This window comes from Verticillium dahliae, genomic scaffold (genome assembly GCF_000150675.1).
Source record: "Verticillium dahliae VdLs.17 supercont1.2 genomic scaffold, whole genome shotgun sequence".
In the NCBI taxonomy this organism is placed as follows: Eukaryota; Fungi; Ascomycota; class Sordariomycetes; order Glomerellales; family Plectosphaerellaceae; genus Verticillium; species Verticillium dahliae.
The window spans coordinates 1,077,584-1,093,001 of NW_009276916.1; the positions used below are offsets into that span (position 1 = coordinate 1,077,584).

The 15,418-nt window shown below is 55.8% G+C and overlaps 4 protein-coding genes across 4 annotated transcripts; all 4 read right to left on the reverse strand.

The window, feature by feature from the left end:
* Nucleotides 1-20: 20 nt before the first annotated feature.
* VDAG_01165 (NADP-dependent mannitol dehydrogenase) lies at nt 21-1,084 on the reverse strand (the record flags this gene model as incomplete). The annotated part of the gene is made up of 4 exons (XM_009650051.1): nt 21-31; nt 63-274; nt 346-727; nt 787-1,084. The coding sequence occupies 4 exons, from the start codon at nt 1,082-1,084 to the stop codon at nt 21-23; spliced, it is 903 nt and encodes a 300-aa protein (XP_009648346.1).
* Nucleotides 1,085-2,684: 1,600 nt separating this feature from the next.
* Nucleotides 2,685-4,689, reverse strand: VDAG_01166 (uncharacterized protein; the record flags this gene model as incomplete). Its single annotated transcript, XM_009650052.1, has 5 exons — nt 2,685-3,423; nt 3,479-3,597; nt 3,657-3,857; nt 4,064-4,486; nt 4,609-4,689. 5 exons carry the CDS (start codon nt 4,687-4,689, stop codon nt 2,685-2,687), a joined length of 1,563 nt encoding a protein of 520 aa, XP_009648347.1.
* Nucleotides 4,690-5,551: 862 nt separating this feature from the next.
* On the reverse strand, nt 5,552-10,162 carry VDAG_01167 (multidrug resistance protein CDR1; the record flags this gene model as incomplete). Its single annotated transcript, XM_009650053.1, has 2 exons — nt 5,552-8,087; nt 8,145-10,162. 2 exons carry the CDS (start codon nt 10,160-10,162, stop codon nt 5,552-5,554), a joined length of 4,554 nt encoding a protein of 1,517 aa, XP_009648348.1.
* A 3,239-nt stretch (nt 10,163-13,401) lies between these two features.
* Nucleotides 13,402-14,617, reverse strand: VDAG_01168 (uncharacterized protein; the record flags this gene model as incomplete). Its single annotated transcript, XM_009650054.1, has 3 exons — nt 13,402-13,502; nt 13,609-13,836; nt 14,467-14,617. 3 exons carry the CDS (start codon nt 14,615-14,617, stop codon nt 13,402-13,404), a joined length of 480 nt encoding a protein of 159 aa, XP_009648349.1.
* Between the last annotated feature and the right edge of the window lie 801 nt (nt 14,618-15,418).

Below are 15,418 nucleotides of genomic sequence, written 5' to 3' on the forward strand. Positions count from 1 at the left end.
CCATTCGCAGATCGGCGCCGTCATGAAGCTGCTGGCATCGCTGAGCAGGAAGACGGCGGCACCGCGGTACTCCTCAGGGGCGCTGAGGCGGCCAAGCATGTTGTGCTTGGGCCACTCGTCGCGGCGCTCGGGGTACGTCTCGAAGAGGGCCTCGACCATGGCTGTGACGATGTAGCCTGGAGAAATGGTGTTGACGCGGATGTTGTGCTCGCCCCATTCGGACGCGAGGTTGCGGGCGAGCTGGATGACGGCAGCCTTGGAGGCATTGTAGGCGCTGGAACATGGTCAGTTCGCTGTCTGTCTTGTCATGGATTAGGCAGGGTTTGTGCAGGGGCAGAAACGTACGGGCAGATGAGACCGCGGTTGGCGACGGTACCGCTCATGCTGGCGATGAGGACGATGCTGCCTTTGCAACGCAGGCGGACCATCTGGCGGGCGACGGCCTGGGCCGTCATGAAGACGCCGGTGACGTTGACGCCCATCATGCGATCGACATCTTCGGCCTTGTACTCGAGGGCGGGCGTCTCCTGCTGGATGCCGGCGGCGGCGATGAGGCCGTCGACGCGGCCATGCTCGTTGGCGATGCCCTCGATGAGGGCATTGAGATTGTCGACATCACGAACGTCGGCGCGGTGGTACGTCAGTGTGGTGCCCAGCTCACTCTTGGCGCGGTTGGCCACCTTGTGGAAGTACGAGTCGGGCTCAGGCAGACGGTCAATGGCGTGAACTAAAGCAATCAGCAGGAGCTCAGTGTGACCGCTGTTGAGAAGCTGGTCAGAAACTCACCTATCGCGCCGGCCTCGAGGAGGGCTTCTGCTTGGGTCAGACCAAGGCCTCGTGCAGCGCCAGAGACGATGATGACCTTGTTCTGGAGGCTGAACTCGGGTAGCCGAGTAGGCTGGTGAGAAACGGAACCCATTGCGTTCGATTGGCGAGGCTTGATGGACTGGTGAAAGGGCCGAGCCGCTCGAGCAGAGGCAAAGGGAGTCTTGATGATGCGCTGGGGTGCTGTGACAAGTGCGGGGGTCTGTACACGAAGCAGTCGCGATGGTAGTCTGGCGTAAGGTAGTAGATGGCGAGACATGATGGCAGATGAACACAGGAGAAGGCGAATTTATAATGGAAAGGTATATTGTGAGAAGAAGTGCAGACTGATATGGTGTGCCGACGATGCTCTCCGCTTTGTTGAGGTTGTGTTGCGCTGGTGAGCGGTGGAGGGGAAGGAAGGTCGGAGCTACCATGAGTGTCTAGGTCGACGAAGTGTTCCATGTTCCATGCCGTGCCACCTTGGCCGGGACAGCTCATCTGAGCTTCCCGACCAGCATTCACTAAGGCAAGGGATGCCAAGATGGGGCATGGCGACTTGAGCTGGAGCTGTCTTGTGCCGCTAGCAGCTAGGGCTCCCGCGACGTCCGGCGGCCGGCGGTCTATGTGGCGGGCGACATCGTGGGGGCTAGGTTTCGATTCTGTAGAGCTACGAGCATTTGCTAGGTCGGAGTCCGTCAGGCAAAGTACCTTGTCGTACCTCCAGCAGACCGAAAGGGGCGATAAAGCTTATGTGTACCCCGGGTGAAGTGCTCCTGGTGCGTGGTTCTGGGGGCGCATTGGCGCTTGCGCATGCCTATGGAGACGGAGCTTGAATCTTGGAACCCAAGTTACCTTAGGTAGGCTGGGGGATTCTCCGTGGTCAGTGACGAGCATGGTTTGTATTGCTGATGGTGCCAGAGATCGCAGCTCCTTTCCAGATCAGAGATGCCATGTTGTCATGTGCACACGTGCTGAGGGAAGGATGATGTACTCCATCGTCAGGCCTCTTGGACAGCGAATCCTTTCGAGAGTCGGTTTCTTGATGCGAGTCTGGTGTGAACCCCATGTTCCTTGGTGGAACTGGGGTTCTCATGGAACTAGGGTTCTGGCAACATCTGAGGTAGTGTGCAGGACACTGTTGGCTGCAAGCAGCATGGTTCTGCTAGGGGCGTGATCAGCGATTACCACGACAGACGGCCAACAAATCAAGAGCAGCCCAAAAAAAAGCGGATCCTGCACTCAGGGTCTCGCCTTGTGAAGCGCAAGCTCTTTTTTCCAATTGTGGAAGATTCCGTTGTCGATTCAGTGGAGGAAGAGCCCAAGATGGAGAAGTCAATTCTGATGTGTGTTCAAGTCAGATCAATGTGACATGGAGACAGAGAGATGGAGAACATTAGAGGGAGAAAGAACCAAGTGGCCGAGACCGCTCCAGTGGGGCTTCGTGTTGCAGCGGCAGGACCAACGGGTGTGCGGGGCTCCTTCCCCGCGTGCTACAGTGGAGCACCGCGTACCACTGCACCACTGGAGATCACTGTAAGAATTCGGAAATACAGGGGACCCCCCACTGACTGCCCCAGGTTCCATCGGCTTTCCCAATCTGGCCTTCCGCGACATGGCACTCTGCCTTTGCCCAAACTCTCCCAGAATCTCCCATTCTCTTCCCATCTCAACAAACCTCCAAGCCCAAAGCCCAAGCTCGGCATCCCGACCATTACCCACCGCCTCCACCTTCCGTCCGCTGCCCTGGGCTCGCTGACGGTCTCGAACGTCTTTCCTGACGCGTCTTCATGTCTCTTCACACCTCATGACCACTCGCAGCACGCCTCTATGATCTGATCTTTGCCTGATACAGCACCACTTTCGAACCCAGTACTCTGTCACGTCAAGCTGTCTGCAGCCGGTTTCCCCTGTCGCGCAATCCACCTCTGGACCAGCCAGAACGCCCGCAGATACGATATCCCCACCCCGAAGCTCTCGAATCCGATCGAGAGCCCCGCCACCGCCATCTTCCGCCGGATGAACCTCCCCCTGGTATCTTGCTTGGTGCTCGGCGCCGCCACGAGCATGATCCAGAGGAAGATTCCTGGCATGTCCTTCCATCGCGTAAGGTTAACCGCCCTCATGGCCTTGTAAGCCCGCTCTAGCGTTTTGCCGTCCTTAAACTGCGATATCTGAGCCATCGACGAGATGGACCAGCTGTAGATCAGCCCGGCCAGCCGCACCGCCTCTTCAATACGCTCCGCCTCGGATGCCATATCAGCAACATCCGCCACCTCCGTCTCCTTCTCACCTTGGCCGCCCTCTTTGCCTGAAATATTGCTGAGCCGGCTGTAAATCCACGAGGCTGTGCTCTGGATCTTGCGAATACTGGCGGGTCCGCCGTCGGCCTCTGTGATTGAAGTAGTCAGGAAGCGGACATCGTCCAGGATCCTAGCTCCAGCTTCTGTTAATCCCAGCTTAGCCCTAACGCCATCAAACGAAACATTCGATCTGATCAGCGGACAGTCAAATCCGTCTGGCCACGACGTTGGAATGGGGATCTCCTCCAGCAATACTGGATCGTTGCTCTGGAGGTAGAGCTCCGTCTCGAAGCAGCACGATATCTCGTAATCGGTCCTGTCCTTGTCGTCAGTCAGTCTGTCTCGACTCTGAGAAACGTCATGCCACATACAGGATGATTATGGACTCTCCCACAATGTCTTTGATACCCCGCAAGCCGCTCCGGAGGTTAATCATGTGCTTCATGCCTCTTAGATGCGCCCACATGCTGTCATCGGCGCCCCAAAACCACTGTACGGCGAGGTCAACACCCCAGCTATATATCGCTCTGGCTTACTCGAAGCACCTACCTCCATGACGCAAAGATTGATGACCGAACGGATGACCTCCTGGGCAACCGAGCCAAAGTCACCCTTGAGCATCTCATTGATGCCAGTGAGGACCCTGGCTTTGATCGCCAGCGACTCGGAGTTGCGCGTCACCTCGACACCCTTCTCGAGCGACTGCGTAGTTGACGCCATGAGCATGCCGATGCTAGGAAACAAGGGCGACTGCAACATCCACGGCAGAACCTCTGTCAGGAACAATTTGGGCTGACTTTGCCCGTCGATGGACACGAGATTTGGCGCAACAATCTGGACATCTTGCCCTGGTGTTAGACTTATGCCCAACCATCGGCAAGGTAACACTCACAGAAATGTAAGAGCTCCGAGTGTCTGGCACTCTGCTTGATTCGCAATCCATTGAGAGTGCACACCTCAGTCAAGATGCCGCCGAAGGGTCGGATGTGGACCATGGCGTCTGGATCGCCTGTCCCGTCGAGATAGAGAGTCTCCGAGTGCTGTTCCGATGATCTCCCAATGATAGTCCTCTCGTCACATGCATCATCCGTTGAGCCATCAGTACTATCGGGCCAAGCAATGACCCTTGCCTTGACTTTCGCCATGGGTTTCACGCGCCTGGTTCGAATAACGCTTGTGCCTGCCGGGACATAATTGACGTGCCGACCACCAGCCGACGAGACTATGCTCACCGGGACCCCGAGACTGACGACTTGCTCTTCGTACTTGGGGGCTCGATTTTCGCCATCAGGGGCATCAACACGGAGAACAGTGCATTCTACAGGCGGGAACCGGCGCGAGCAATTGGCGCACGGCACGCCGTCGTTCCGAATGATGCACTGCCACCAGGCCGTCAGTTTTTCCGTTGTCTGTGTATCACGAATCACGAGCAACTAGACCGGACCCCCGGTCTCCCCACCGAAACTCGGCGCCGGCCCGGAAATGATATCCCCATACGTACCTTTTGCTTTCGCCGTTGACACTCGGTGCACGACTTTTGCACTCGAGGCCGTCGCTTTGGGGTCAAGGATGATTCCGCCATATGATTGTTCCTTGGGGTCGTTACATGTACGGGCTTCTTTGCTTGCGACGGTGAAACTGAGCTCTTCCGATGGGGTCAGAAGAGTTGGGCTGTGCGAGGTTTATCCATTGCCATTTCCCATGTCGCTGCCATGTTCAGCTTGGGCGCCACCCGGTCATGGGCCCTGGATATTTGCATCGTGGAGTCGCCAGTCGGGGACCCGGCGAGACCGAGTCAGGAACCGCTCCGTGTCCTGGGGATGATGCTCGGTTTGGTGCATCAGCTGAGGGGTTGATGTTCTTTCAGGTCTAATCTCTGCCCAGTTCAGCTTACCCTTTTCAGCTCTGTCTCGCTCTACAAAGAGAAATGGAATTTGCCGTTGATGATCGAACGCCCGGTGGGGGGAGGGGAAGGGATCAGCCGCCCCAGGCGTTGGAGAAATCAGGTTTTCGCTACCTCTTGTTCTTGTCCCCCTCAGGTCTGACGATTAGGTTAGCTTCACCGTTTGGAGTCCCAGGAGCGTGGTCACCGGAACATGTTCAGAAACATCCAGGGGCCGGCAACCATTAAAGCGCCACAGCATGCACGTCGCATCTTGTCAAATCCCAGCCAACCGGTTTCGTATTTGGGTGTATAGTCTATTAGTACAGGGAAAAGTTCTAATGCAGAGTGACGAATCGCAGGAGCCAGCGCAAGCAATGAAGAATGGACGTAAGAAAACGAAACAAAACGGGGCAACCGAGATAAGAGAGATCAATCTAGAATGAATGGGCAGTCACCCCAGCGTGGGCGGGAAAAGCAAGAATAGATTGGACCACAGGGTAAAGACCACATGGCAGCGACCACGATTCACGTCCAGCTCCAGGCAGCATCAGCCATGGCTTCAGCTCGAGGCCTTCTTCTTGCCCTTGGGCATGCGGACGAGCCAGTAGAGAGCCAGCGACGCGGCAATGTTGAAGGCGATGTACACCATGCCGATGCCAAAGTCGCGCCATCGGTTGTCATATGACGCGCTGACGGCGTCGAGGAAGACGTTGGTGTCGGCGATGGGGCAGTAGTTGCAGTCGGACTGGGCAGAGGGGTCCGTGAGGTAACCGCCCGCAGAGCTGATGTAGTCACTCAGGTAGGCGCCGCACGTCTGGTTGCCTGGCGGGTCAAAGCTGACGAGCTCGACGTCGGAGCAGGTGACGCGCGTGTTGGCGAGGCCCGTCGACAGCATGGCTGACACGAGGTAGGAGAAGGGCGAGACGCGGTACATAAAGATCCAGAAGCGGGGCATGGCGTCGGGCGAGGCCAGCACACCGCAGAAGATGAGGCACATCATGAAGAGCACGTTGGCCAGGTTGCCGCCCGCCTCGGCCGTGTCCGTGATGGCGATGCAGGCGTGCGCGAACGTGCAGGTGAAGATGAGGAACTGCCAGAACAGCAGCCACATGAGGCCGCCGCGCTCCGTCGTCTGGCCGGCCGCCTCGGCGTTCTTGTACAGGCCGACGGGGTAGTAGACGCAGATGAACATGAAGACGGACATGAGCGAGTTCCAGGGGATCTCGACGATGATCTGGGAGAGCATGAACACCTTCCAGCTGTACGTCTTGGACGGCCGTTCCCTGACTTCGTAGAGCGCGCGCTGCGTGACAAAGTGCGGCATCTGTTGCTGGACGAGCTGGCCGAAAATGGTCAAGATGTTGAAGATGGCGAACATTTGGTTCTGCAGTCCCTGCATACTCAGGGGGGCGTCGAGGAACACGAGACCGATGAAGAGGGCCACGGAGCAGCAGAGGATGAACTTGGAGTAGATGTACGACGGCGTCCTCCAGTACTGCTCGAAGACGCGGCGCGTGACGATGAGCAGCTGGCCCCACAGAGGCGACGCAAACTCGCGGAACGAAGCCTTGTCGTCTGCCCGGGAGGCCTCGTCGGTGGCAGCCGGAGAGGCGTTGGCCTTGAGACGCTCGAGTTCACGGGAGACGCCCTGGTATTCGGGGCTGTCACGCCAAGCCTTGTGCCAGTCGACGTTCGTCTCGGATCCGGGTGCGGCGCCAATGGCAGAGAGCATCCATTCTGCCGGGTTCTCGCCGGGGGGGCAGGGGTCAGCGCCGTTGCGTTCAAAGTAGTTTGTGAGCGTCTTTGAGTTTTCTCCGATGTCACCGAAATAGACAGTCCTGCCGCCCTTGGCGAGGAACAGCAGTCTATCGAACCGTTGGAAAAGCATGGCCGAGGGCTGATGGATCGTACACAAGATGGACTGGCCAGCCTTGGACAGCTTTTCCAGCAGGTCAAGAATAGCCCACGACGTCTGAGAGTCGAGACCGGATGTGGGCTCGTCGACGAAGAGCAGCAGAGGTGGCTTCGCGGCGAGTTCGACTCCGATGGTCAGACGCTTCCGCTGTTCGACGTTGAGGCCCTCGCCCAGCACGCCGACCACGGCGCCCTCGTACTCCTGCATGTCGAGCAGCTTGATGACTTCGTCCACGTAGGCAAGCTTCTCGGCGCGCGGCGTCGACTCGGGCTGGCGCAGCAGGGCGCTGAACTCCAGGGCTTCGCGGACAGTGGTGGTTTCGAGATGGAGATCCTGCTGCTGAACGTAGCCCGTCTTGCGCTGGAACGACTGGTCGCGAATCTTGCCGTCAACGAGCATCTCGCCAGTGATGACGCCCATGGATACACGATCAGCAAGGCAGTCGAGAAGCGTCGTCTTTCCGGCGCCAGACACGCCCATGAGGGCTGTGAGGGTACCGGGCTTGACCCATCCGTCTACGTGGTCGAGAATCCTGCGGGGTTCGCCCTTGATCTTGATGTCATAACAGACATTGTTCCAGTGGAAGACGCTCGTGGAAGCCTGGATGACGCCGTCGCCCGACTTGCCGTTGGGCTTCTCGGTCACGGGGAGCGGACCGGAAAGGGAGCCCTCGACATCGTCCTGGCCCTTGGCGGTGGTGGGAAGAGCGCCGCGGCGGAAAACGAGGACCTCACCCTTGGACTTCTTGGCCGAGATGTACTCCGAAGCGACAAAGTAGAGAACGTGGAAGGCAATGGCAAAGGCAATGAGGATGCCGACGTTCCTCCACTTGTGGCTGTGCTCGTACCGGTAGGCCGCCTGGATATACGTGTCGCCGTTGACCACGTCAGACCCGGGTACGGAACCGACTGCGGAACAGGCCCTATTGCTGGACGAGACGTCCTCGTAGCCCGCCACGGTGGAACTGGGCACAAACGCGTTGCAGGTAAAGTCTCGGTTGTGGAACTCGTTGATCATGAGGGCCTCGAAGCCGTAACCGACAGGATCAATGTAGTTGATCCAGCGGCACCAACCCAGCATGTAGTCGACAGGAATAACGAAGCCAGTGAAGATGACGAGAGCCAGGATAAGGATGGAGGCGGGGACCATTGCCTGGGACAGGGTTCGAGAGAGCGAAGCGCTGTACAACAGATTAGTGGATCGCTTTCAGCAAGATAATGGTCAGTGTGCGACTTACATGGAGCGGAAGATTCCGGACATTGTCAGGACCATCAGGAATGATACCAGCAGGAAGAAGAAGAAGGCGCCCGGGTCGCGGTTGAGGTTCGTCATGAAGTAGATGACCAGATTGTAGACGATGCTGTTGGCAATCTTGTATGGCATATCCACCAGGACAGACGAGTAGGCCTCGGCGGATGCGTGATAAAATGCGTAGCGCACATGCTTCTCCACGATAGGTCGTTGGGCGTATTGAGTCAGAATTTCAAGGGCACTGGAGAAGGCGTTGGTCAAAATGGCAGTGAAGAGGACAACGCCACGGCTGTAGAAGGCGGATGTCGTTTGCGGCATGTTGTAGAACAGAGAGGAAATAATCAGACCCATGATCGAGTTGGCGAGGAGTTGGAACACGGTCAAGGACGGATCACCCAGGAGACGCTGCCACCCGCGCCATAGGCAAAGCTTGACCTGTTGAGGGTACGACAGAATGAAGGGAGACTTGAGTCGTTGGTTCTTGGACTGAACAGCAGACTTGATGTTGCGGAAGGCCTCTGCATCAACACCGTCGACGGGGTGGACGGACTTGTACTCCTGGATTTGGGCCTGGAGATCACGGAACGCCTGGCTGGCTTTCCAAGCCGCCGCAAAGTCGTCGGGGCTTCGAGGGACTCGAGACTCCCAGCCAGGGCGCACAACACGTTCCGAAGGAGCGGTCATGGATGTCAGGAAATCCGGAACTGTCTGGCGCGCTGGGCACTCGAATCCGAGGTTTTCGAAGTATTCCTTGGCCCGCTTCGTCGAGCCAAAGAAGATCTGCCTGCCTTCGTACAGGACGGCAACCTTATCGAACAAGTCATAGGCGCTCTGGGGGGCCTGGTAGATCGACACAGCACATGTCTGACCGAAGAGTTCCGACTGCAGCCTCAGGGTCTTGCAGAATTCGACAGCATTGGCCGAATCGAGACCACGAGTCGAGTTGTCCCAGCATTGCAAAGGAGCGTTCGAGAGGGTAGCTTCAGCGATGGACACGCGCTTACGCTCACCACCAGAAACGCCCCGAATGTATTCGTTACCTACGCGCGTGTTGATGGTGTGGCTGATTCCGTACATGGCCATCACAACGTCGCGGAGGTGATCGGAGTACTGGTTGCGTGTGATGCCCGGCGGGAGGTTGTTGGGGCATCTGGCTCGGGAAGCAAAGGTGAGAGTGTGTCCGACAGACAGCTGAGGGAAATGGACGTCGACCTCGGCGGTGTAAATGGCGTCGCCCTTGTGATGCTTGTGCATTTCCCTGGCAGACATTCCCTGGTAGTTGAAGTAGGCCTGGTCGTCAACGTGAATGCCATTCAGCTCGCCTGCGATGGTCTTCAAGAATGTCGAACATCCTGAACCGGGAGGGCCCAAGACGACAAGCATCTCGCCCGCCTCAACGACACCGTCAAAGTCTTGCAGAATATCGATACGTCGCTGGCCGCCGGACTTGGACGTAAGCTTTTTGACAAGACCCGAGACCTCGAGCCAGACATTGGAGACGTCCTTCTGGTAGTCCGTCTCGTTGCCGTAGCCGAAGACGTTCATGTTCTGATAGCAAAATCCGGCCTGTCGGAATCCTGCGCCCTGCTCAGTGGTCATCTTGGCGAGGGTCTTCGCCCATGATCGCGCACTGAACTTCTCGCCACGGGGGTTGAGTTTCGAGTTGGGGTCATCGCTTCCGAAAAGGGTTTGCGGGTTCCCTTGGATGTCGACAATCGAGTGTTGCGTGTACTGACGGGCAAGGTCTTGCACGATGGAGTGTCGACGTTCCATCTCCGTCTCGTTTCCGGTGTCATCGTCACTCGTCGATGTCGAGTCCCCAGAATCGCCTTTGCCTGCCTTCTTGTCCTTGGATCCCAGATCGTGGCCGTCCAGGTATGACCTGCTGTTGTCCGAGGCGATGTGGTTTGTCAAGTCGGCCTCGTTTACGTAGGTTTGCTGGCTTCCGTTGGGGGACCGAGGCGCCGCCCCCAAAGCCTCACCACCCTGGGCTGCAGAGTACATGGTGAGCTGTGGTTGGGGAAGACCCGTGAGATCCAAAGGGTATTGTTCGTTGTGCGTCTGAAAGATCACTGATGTCAGATGAGAGAACTTATGGAATGAGGCCCACGCGGTCAAACCTCAAACAATGTCTGACAGCGGAGTGATCGTCCTCACCTGATCCTTTTGAGATTTGGTCCGTGTATCAGATAAGTCTTCCGCCTTGGGCCTTTCTCTGAGAGATTGTCGAGCGAGTTGGCCTTTGGAAGAAAGACTTGTCCAAAGTCAACGAGGGACGTGAAAAGGATGTTCCTCCCTTTTACAAATAGGTATGAAGCATGGTATGATGTAATGCAAGGGGCAATAGAAGAAATCTGATGCATTCGATCGCACTTTTCCCAGGAGATAGCGGGATTCGTTGTCGTTCCGCTTCACCACCCCGGACGGCCTCCTGTTCGATCCCGCACGCGGCCTCCATGGAACGCAGTACACGACCGGGACAGCCGGGGCCAGGCACGGGCACGAGTCTATCAGCTAAGCCTTGTTCGGTCCAGGTGTCAGTAACGAAAGAGGGAGAAAAGGACTCGGACTAACATGCATAACGGGGTTTAAAGTGACGTATTGCAGTGAGGACCAATGGGGTAGGAAGCACACTGGGAGCGATGAAGGGGCTAATCACCGCACTGAGTCAACAAACAAGCATAGACATGGCTCTCAGGCGCTTGTGACAAGCACAGCATCTCGGAACCGAACGATAGCAATATTTGCCGACTGGGGCTCGCCCCGCCAAAGAAGGGTCCAGCGCGGTACGGGTTAGAAATCAGCCCTGTCCTCGGCCCCACACCCGGACCCGAACAAGACCCCGTGAATCTTGGCATTTTTTCCCTGACCTCAACGTTCGCCCTTCCCCTCGAGAGCCCTTGGCACCTCGAACTTCGAACAAATAGCCACCCGTTCCCAGCACCTGCGACCTTTCTCGGACACGTTTGTCTTTCGTATACGTGCATATTACCTCAACCGACGGATGTCTTGGCATCCCCAGAACAAGGTATGGGGTCAAGCACCCAAGGCCTCACCACGACATTCAACACCACACGTTCAACCTCAAAAGGTCGCCGGCTACCTTCGCGAGCGCGTCGTGAAGTAGGAATGTGTTTTCTTTTATCAAAATAGACGACCATCTCATGCACCCAACCTCTATTGAATCTCGGCATGCAATGTTCGGTCCAAGCGTGACCATCCAGAAGAGTCCCACTCCTTACCTCGGGGCCGACGATTGGCTTCAACTGCAAAAGCTGATCTGATCTGGTGCAGCACAAGGATCAAAATCTCGGGCACGGACTATTCGAAGAATGCGCAGCGTACAACAATTTAGTGCTTCGCAGTACAGCAACATGCCGACGGCTTGTGAGTCCGGGCCACGGAGTTGGGCACGATCCCTGATTGCAGTGGAGCAAGCGGGCAGTCGGTGTAAATCGTGGGCCCGCTCTAACCAACGACGGGCTCGAAGATGTTCCTCTCTCTACGCTCTTGCGTCTTCGCGGAACGCTGAGTTGATAGTAATCAAGAAAGCCAAACCACGTGTTGGCACCTGAACACACCAGGTTGACGTTTACTGGAAAGCTCACATAAGCCTCAACGGAGCCCATGGCGTTCAGGTTCCTCCATGGCCGACGGAAAGTGAGACCTGGATGAGTGATACGTCAGCTCGGGCGAGTCAATACTTTGGTAGGGGGTGATGCTATCGCGTTTATTCGTTTTGCAACGCCTGGAGTAGCTCCAAGCTCTTATCTTGATATTTTGAGTAACAAATGAATGCTTCATAGAAATGAATGCTTCATAGGGACTCTTGGTCTCTTCGAAGCTACGAAAAACCGACCAAATACTATTCCGGAGTGAGGTCGACCGTGCATGACTCTGACCTGTGTTCTGGCATAGCGTTAATGAACAGCACACCATCTTTGAGACGCTTCCAATTTGCAGCTTCACCGCTAACCGTTCAAAAACATTACTCGAAGTGACTGATGGGCCTAGGACTTTGGTAGCATACGCTCTGTGAACCTCCTGTCTGTCGACGGTGATGCCAACCACGCGCCAGCCGGCAAATGGGTGAACGGAACCGCCCCCAGCTCCATGGGTGCAACGTGGAGCTGTGCGTCTTGAAGTTTTCTTTCGTTCAGTCTAGAGTGTGACTGCTACTGTTACGGGTCAGAACCGTCAATGCAGAGGCCTGGGGCTGACACTCCAATGAATGGAGCTCAATCAAATACACCTGTTAATCTAATGCATATTATGTTGGCTCAATCGGATATCTGCGGTGCCATTTAGCTTACGGTCGTATATGATCTACCACTTATTCCTACCAGGGCCAGTCCGTAAACTCCGAAACTGCTCGCCAGAGGTGGACATGACCAATATTGCCAGTTCTAATCGACCCCATTCTCTCCCTGCCGCTCTTGCCTTTGTTTCTTCAGAGCTATTATGGTGTCTCTCCATGATAGGCTGACAAGAAAGAAAAGGTTTCACCTTGCTAAATGGGCCTGCGTGTTGCCTGGGACCCGTTTGTCAACCGTGTGGCTGATATGGGCGCTGCTTCTCTATGAAAGGCACAAGATCGACACCGAAGATACCTGATTCATGGGGCTGATACAGGTCCGTTGTACCCCATAGCCCTGACCAACAACAACCCGATCGCCCGCTCAAGGCTCCCTTACTGTTGAACCAAGATTAGGGGATTCCCTAGGGCGGTGATCACCAGGGCTGGGATTCACAGCTCTCAGGAGCACGTGAATCACGGCTTACGTGATCGGTGAATCAGATGGGTATATCTGACTCACGTAGGTAGTGGTAATTCAGAGAGAGAGCATTAATCACATCACAAGTCTTATATCACCTACCCTACCTATTCAGAGCTCGCAGGCACAGCCAAAGTACTGAATTGGGGTTCACATAAGCAGTGAAGCCCTCTCAACACTTACCATACTTGTTAGAAATTAGCTAAAGGTGCAGTTCCATAGACGACGTTTCTGGCACTTGATATTCTATTCAAGGTGTGCCGAGTTCTCGTGAAGTGCCGAATGATTGGCGGAGAAGCGATGAAGTCAGTGGTTTGAATTTTCTGAACGTTAAGAGGGCTTCGCCGCTCACATGAGCCCTTCATCATAGCTTTGGCTGTACCCAAGAGCTCTTAATTATAGGTTCGGTGGTATAAGTCGTGTGATGTGTGTATTCTTACCAGCGATCTATGTGCCTCCAGCGCTCGCTCAGTAAATCCACGGATCACTGCCTCCTCGATCACGTGGCCGCGGGAATGCGTGATCACTGGAGCGGTGATCTGTGGATTCATCACCAACACTGGCAACCCCTACATCAATTTGTGTTTACCCAGTAGTCGCCGTCGTCATTCGGCCTGCCATAACCCGTAGAACCCGCCGAAAAGCGACCCGAGTTGTGTCCACGCGCGTGCATACACCCCACGTCCACCAAATGCGACGATACCGACTCCATGATTCTCAAATCAGTACGGGAGTCGTTTCTCTTGCCCTGTGGAAACTTCTGCTTGAAGATGCTCAGGGTGTCGTGCTGCATCTTCTCAATGATTTCGTCAAGCAACTCTTCCCGGAGCTTGACTGCATCACTGACCTGGCCCTCATAGAGGTTGGCAGGCGCCACTTTGGGCAAGCATTCATATCGGACGGCTGCACTTGGAAATAGTTGTCGGTGTCGCTGAATTAGTAGTGACAGGGCCGGCAGGGTGGCTTGCTGGTCGCGATGAACATGGAGTTGTTCCCGTACTCATCAGCCAGACGGTACCAATTCCGGAAAGAAAGCTGTGCTGTAGGACCTCGCAGTGCATGAAAAGCTTCATTGACTTCTGAGGCAGTCGTTTCAGAACGTTGTCGTTCAGTTCAAACACCCGAAGTGTCTCAAGATGATCCCGGTACTCATCCATGTTCATGTCGGGGAACGCCGCCCGGACTAACTCGAGATAAGGTTTCGGCAGAGAGAGATTGAGCGGACGGTCTGAAGGGATAAATTTCACGGTCAAGCCGTTGAACATCTCAGGCCAATCCTTCGTGCTTTGTAAATGTACTCGGCAGCCTGACAGTACAAAAGGAGGCGCCCAGAGTAGTGACGTAGCTCGCACCAAAGCACACGATATCTCGGTGTTGCTGTCTTGCGTGCGCTCATCCATAGCCATCCTGAAGCTGCTCTCCCGCATGGCATGGATGGCTTTGGTGAGAGTCTCCCAGTCTCGGAGGCCTGCATCATTTCGTCAGCTCGGCGGCCATCCCAGATGTGTGTTGTAGCCTGGATCGCCAACTCACATTTGTTCCTTGCGTTCTCTCCAGCCAACATGTCGTGGGAGAGCTTGGCCCGGTCATGAACTTGTTCCAGCTGCATGAGGAGGATGGGTTCTCCAAGGATCACTGGCGCGTCTTGCGCAAAATATGAACAATAACTCACGGCTGTGCCCATTGTGCTGCTTAGACAACTCGATGCATACTTCGATGAGCGCTGCAACACGCTTGATGTAGTACTCCACTATGCTTTTAAGCTCAGATTCTTTTCGGTGGTCGGACGCGAAACGATACCCCGAGCCATTGGCTCTCTTGCGAGCAACACGGGCCGTGATTGTGTCACCGGCCTCTGTGGTATGATAAACTTGGGCAAGTTTTGCTAGTGCTTGATTTGGAGCAAAGTGAAAAGGTCTTCTACACGTGATCCGCAGGGAATAGATGATAGGCAAATAGTCGGGATACACCTGAGCTTTGGCCCTTCAGAGTCCTTATATACAGGTACGTTCTCGAAGTCCTGAACCCTGACTAGCCCCCTGTGCCGTGTCTCCGTAGCGTCTCCTGACCCACGGCCACCTGCTTAATAACGCCATCCTCCAAGACGCAGCTTCTCTAACAAGGCCCTCAGCAGTGACGGTCAATCTCACGCGTCATATCACTGCCATGTCAGTCGGGCCTGGAGTAACACTGAGTGCTCGTCGTTCCTCGCAATTCAGCCGCAGGTCTAGCGATAGGCTACCCCGCAGTCGACGGACCTCGAAGACACTTGCCAACTACAGGCAGCATCATCTGAATCATGCAGTCATGTCATCCTCTCAGTGGAACACGAACGAGCACCACATCGAGATACCACGTGGTGGCTTCACACTCTGCGACCCTGCGGTCTCGGCCTCGGCACGGGTGCCGGCCTCGGAGAGGGGAACGGGCTCCACTCGGCTGCCAAGCTCCGTGTCTGATTGCTGGAATAACTCATCACGAAGCC